General features: G+C 42.8%; 1 protein-coding gene across 1 annotated transcript in view; it reads right to left on the reverse strand.

Annotated features, from left to right (window-relative positions):
- Nucleotides 1–325: 325 nt before the first annotated feature.
- The window catches only part of RRM2 (ribonucleotide reductase regulatory subunit M2), a 6,269-nt gene continuing 1,160 nt past the window's right edge, over nt 326–5,434 (reverse strand). Inside the window, exons 3-10 of the mRNA XM_027690157.1 lie at nt 5,098–5,232; nt 4,856–4,972; nt 4,213–4,346; nt 3,070–3,164; nt 2,133–2,266; nt 1,652–1,756; nt 1,408–1,521; nt 326–1,013 (exon numbers count right to left, since the gene is read on the reverse strand). Of these exons, the coding sequence (XP_027545958.1) occupies nt 861–1,013; nt 1,408–1,521; nt 1,652–1,756; nt 2,133–2,266; nt 3,070–3,164; nt 4,213–4,346; nt 4,856–4,972; nt 5,098–5,232 (987 nt within the window). The 3' untranslated portion in view covers nt 326–860. The remainder of the gene's footprint in view (nt 1,014–1,407; nt 1,522–1,651; nt 1,757–2,132; nt 2,267–3,069; nt 3,165–4,212; nt 4,347–4,855; nt 4,973–5,097; nt 5,233–5,434) is intronic.

The raw sequence follows: 5,434 nt of genomic DNA on the forward strand, positions 1-5,434 counted from the left end.
ATCTAACAACCACGACTAAGCAGCAATTTCCTGCAGAACTTGCATTTCCTCACAAAGTCTGCGATTCAGAAGGAAGCCAGTACAGCTTTGCCCATTGAAGCACTGAAGCCAGTACAACACTCAATCCAACCACCTCTTAATTACATGAAATACTGTTCCCAGATATTAAAGAAATCAAGTCCAGAAGCCAGCTGCATCTAATTTTTCAGTACCCAGAATAACCAACTTAGTTCTTTACCTTCCATACCAAGTGTTTTCCTGTTCTTCAATATATTTCAAGATAGTTTGATTTACAGCACCAAGAAAAGAAGGAAAGAAGCACAAGTCATGAAAAAAGATTCTTACTTGCATTTTACTATTGTTGAGTATTACAAGACAGTTGTTTATTTTACACATTAAAGTGCCAAGTTTATGTACAAACTATTAAAACAACAGTAAAAAAAAGGTAAACTTAAAACCTGCTAAGAAAGCAGTGAGATCATGTAGTTGCCTCCAGAATTTTCTACAGACTATTTGACACATTTACAACAGTTCCTTTGGTTATGATGAGAACAGCAGAAGCCAGGGGTCAGTGCCCACAACCTCCCATCTTGCAGAATGAAGTGCCTGTATCTTTCATGAAATGGAATAGCATGTACTGTAAGATACATCTAAACATTCTACACATTAACACCATTGGCAAAGTCTAAAAGGGATTTTACTGTTGGAGCTACACCAGCCTCCTAAAATATACCAGTATCACCATACTTTACAAGAGTGGGATTTTAGTACAGAAATCAAGTCACACTGTGACTCAATATATTGAATGATTCCCTGTAAACAGGGTATTATGTACATTAATGCATATGGTCTCAGTTCATTTAAAATTCTGCATCCAGGGTGAAAGAGTTGTCTGTGGGCTTCGACATGACTCCCATCCTCTGATATTCACCTACTCGCTTCTCAAAGAAATTGGTCTTGCCTTCTAAAGAGATGTTTTCCATGAAGTCAAAAGGATTCTCTGCTTTGTATATCTGAAACACACAAGCAATTCTATAGTCACTGCTGATGCTCATATCTTGAGCATGTAAGTGCATTACAGACCAGCTGGAAGTAGTCTAATGGCAGCATCGACAAGCTCACTATGTAGTGAACAAAAATCTCTGCCCCAAGCCTTCTCTACCCTATTTGTTCCTGTCTTTTAGCTGCAGCTGACAGAAGCACAGCTACTCATAACACTCTTTTTCCATAGCACCCTTTTGCTCTTCCTTCTGTGGGTCTCCACACAGGACCTAGCAGCAGGACCGCTCAATGATTTTACAAGTTAAACCAATATTGCTGCAGCCAATTTGGATTTCTGAAGGAAATTAAACTTAATATTACCTTTTCCCCATGAAATATTCTGTGTATCATGGATTAGAGCATTACCTTGTTAAATCCCAGTTCCAACATCAGCCGGTCTGCCACAAACTCTATGTACTGTTTCATTAAAGTGCAGTTCATGCCAATCAGCTTCACAGGCAGTGCCTCCGTCAAGAATTCCTGCAGATAACAAGCATTTCACATACAGCACTGGCATGTACTCTGTGCTAGCCAAGTTAATTTTATGCCCAACAGCTTTCCAGCTTTGTTTAATTGTGATCAAGTTTCTAAACAAGGGGCAGACAATTACCTGCTCTATGAGAACAGCATTCATGATGATTTCCCTTACTCTCTCCTCTGATGGTTTGTGTATCAAGTGCTTGAACATGAGGCAGGCAAAATCACAGTGCAAACCCTGGAAGGAAGTTTCAGAAAATTATTTCAGGAACAGAGTAAGTGGCATCACCTTTGCCCTTGCCACATTATTTAGTGTTCCCTACAGACAACTTTCTGCCTCACCAGAAGGCATCACACGAGCAAGTTCAGCCAGTATGAGCTGCACCTGCTCCAAACAGTCAGGTACAACAACTGCAAGAGTTGGTGAGAACCCCTAAACTACTTTAGAGGAAGTAAAATGTCAAGTTCATTCATTCCCTGCTGCAAGATCCACGACACATTTGCACACTTTAGTGAGCCTTACTGCCTGTTTCTAAATATGCTCCAATTGACTATCATTCCTTTGAGCTAGTGTGGCACATTACCATCTTAAACTGCTAGAATTTGACTCATACCTCATCTCTACTGATGAGTTCATTAGAAAAAGTGAGTCCAGGCATTAATCCTCTTTTCTTCAGCCAAAAAATTGATGCAAACGAGCCAGAAAAGAAGATTCCTTCCACAGCTGCAAAGGCTACTACACGTTCTCCTGTTAAGAGAAGATTGATAGTAATATTTACTCACAGAAAACTCAGCAGGATTAATAAATACCCAGAAGTTGCAAATAGACCAATGAACTGCATCCTGCAAGGTGAATGAAGTTGCTTCTGCTTAAGTGAGCTATGGCCTGTCCTAAAAACTATTACAGTAAGGATTTCTAGTCATTAAACAAAACAAATATGAGTGGAAATAAGAACTAAGCGGAGTGGCTACTAAGTAGCTGAAGCCAAGGCTCCTTCCCCCCTGGGTTAACCATCAATATCGCCCTTTTTCAGACAGCTCACTGAAAAAGCAGTCCTTTTGGCAGCTGATTTAAGCCAGTGTCTGCTCATCTTTGATTAAGTAAGGAACTTCGGTCATGAAGAATGCTTTAATGCTAGTGAAATAATGATCTTTACCATCTCATCTCACCTTTCAAGTAAGACAGCAGCAATTAGCAAGGCTAAGGAGCTACAGCCTCCAACCAGATATGTCTGCTGGCTACAGATGGCCAGTGCAGCTCTAGATGTGACAGCAATTTACAATTTGATCATATAGTCAGGCATATGATGATTGCCACATGACCTTATTAATCATAATGCCAGCAATTTTACAAAAATTCCTGTCAGTAGCTTATTTGAAGATGAAGTAGTTTCTTCATTTCCAGAATTTTACCACTGTCTTATACTGGAGAGCATGGACTCTCCCTGTGACAACAATAATCCATCCTTATGAATTGTGAAGTCTGGAGAAATGGTGGTTCCTCCATCTTTAGGGAAGGAATTTCACTTTGCTTCCAATAGATGAACTCACCATATGTTGCTTTCTTGTCCCCAATCCAGCACATGGCCCAGTCAGCCTTCTTTTTAACACATGGTAAAGTTTCAATAGCATTAAAAAGAAATTCCCTGAGAAAGATAAAACTCATTAGGATGGACATAGGCATAACCAGTAGAATCAGCATTCACTGCCATAAACAATCTGATCACTCAATTCTCTGCACCTTCATCCTTCTCCTTCCACATCTTACTTGGCAACAAATCTAGCTTTATTTGATCCAATTAACTACCTTTTCTTCACCTACCCATCACATCAACACCAGCTCACTGAATTCCCGTGACCATATCAAGGGGAGAACTGTTTCACAAAGTGTTGCACTTGAATGAAGCTTTCAAAAACTACAGATTAACCAGGCTCCACTTTCCAGTGCCAAGGCACCAGGCCTCTCATGCAAGATTCAAAATGACATGGCCAAATTTCCAAGTAGTAGCAATATATCTAAACTGCAAATAGCACTGCAATACCACATGACATTTCACTCGACAGGGTGTTTGTTTGACAACACCAGAACGACTCAGCCTAGACTGCTCCAAACATTTAGTTTTAAGACACCATTCTTTAACTGAGTAATCTCATTATGAAAATTTTACAGTATCATTTTACATTTAATCAAGACCAAAGGCCACTCTTCAGCAAATGCAACATGCCTTTCTTCCCCCAAGCAAAATAGTGTGGGAAGGGCAGCACATGCTATGCTATAGTGCTTAGCTGTTCAATAAATGCACTGGGGTTTAGAAATAATATTTTAAGAAAAGGGATAGCATTCTCAGAGAAACTTTCCTACATAGCTAGCTACTAGGTGCAGGGGTCCTCCAAATGAGCATTTGCTGTAGTTTAACATACTCCCCTTATTTGAATGCTCCACCTTTTACGTAGTTTCATTCCTACATTTCAGTATTGAGTGGTTTCAGTTTCGCTCTTAACCTAAGCATGTTCTTGCACTTCAGACTAAAAAGATATTCTGAAGTAAAACTGCTCTTAAGCAGCAGTGGTATTTTATGTAAGTCTAGTTTACACCCTAAAATTAGGCTAAAAGTCAAGAGAATGACTGATATGCAGCATTTAAATCTGAATATTTAGCAAGTTTTGAACTTTTCATCATCAAGCAATACAAACCTCTCTCTAGAATCCTTTATGTAGGTGTCAATAAGAAGACTGTACATTTCTGAATGTATATTTTCCATGGCAATCTGGAAGCCATAGAAACAACGAGCTTCTGTGACTTGTACTTCTTGACTGAACCGCTCCACCTAGAGGAAATCAATGAGTGTTTGCATAAGCGTTTATAAGCTGCAGGTTTGAGGCACTGATGCTGTGTAGACCAGTTCTTGATTAGCTCACAAAATCTTCAGATTAATTCCAGACATGTGGATCATTAACAGTAATACGCAGAGCAGTAACCCCTCACAGCTTCAAGTCATGAGGCATCCTTTGGTCCCAAGAGAAATGGAAAAATTTCTTTGTTTTACTTATCCCTTACTAGGGAGAAGAGCACTGAGAGGGTGGAAGCAGAACAAGGGCTATGAACCAGGCAAGTGTTACTGTAAGGCAGCACTCAGGGCCCCATGGGGAGTGGACAAACTTGTGGATTACAAAACCAACCCCAATTTGCTAATTAACATAGGACAGCACTATATGTCATAATGCTGTAACACTCCCATGATCCAGCAAACAACCTGGACATGGAGTGCTGAACGTGGAGTTATGTGGTTATCTTCCCAAAGCGGTATTCCTGTCAGAACTGTTTCTGTACACTCACCAAGTTCTCATTGACAATGCCATCGCTGGCAGCAAAGAAGGCGAGGACGTGAGAAATGAAGTACTTCTCCTCAGGCTTCAGGGACTCCCAGTGCTGGATGTCTTTGGAAAGGTCCACCTAAGACATTGCCAGGAGAGATAAGAAACGGTGCCTCGGGGGGAGGCCGGACCCGAGTGCCGGGGCCGCCCCGCGCTCCGCCCCGGGGCTGTGGGCGGGAGCGGCCGTGTCCGCCCGCCCCTCACCTCCTCCGCCGTCCAGAAGGAGGCCTCGGCCTTCTTGTACATCTGCCAGATGTCGTGGTACTGGATGGGGAAGATGACGAACCGGCGAGGGTTCTCCCGCAGCAGCGGCTCCTCCTCCTCCGCGGCCCGCGGCACCTGGAGCGGCGGGAGAACAGCTCGGGCTCGGCTCGGGGCTGCTCCGGGCCGGGGCCTGGGGCGGAGCTGGACTTGGGAGGGAAACTGAGGGCGGCAGCCTCTGAGGAGACCCCCGTGAGGGAGAAGGAAAGGGGGGAAAAGAGACCCCCGTGAGGGAGAGGGAAAGGGGGGGGAAGAGACCCCCGTGAGAGAGAGGGAAAGG

Source organism: Neopelma chrysocephalum, unplaced genomic scaffold (genome assembly GCF_003984885.1).
Source record: "Neopelma chrysocephalum unplaced genomic scaffold, ASM398488v2 Primary Assembly neopelma1_80b, whole genome shotgun sequence".
In the NCBI taxonomy this organism is placed as follows: Eukaryota; Metazoa; Chordata; class Aves; order Passeriformes; family Pipridae; genus Neopelma; species Neopelma chrysocephalum.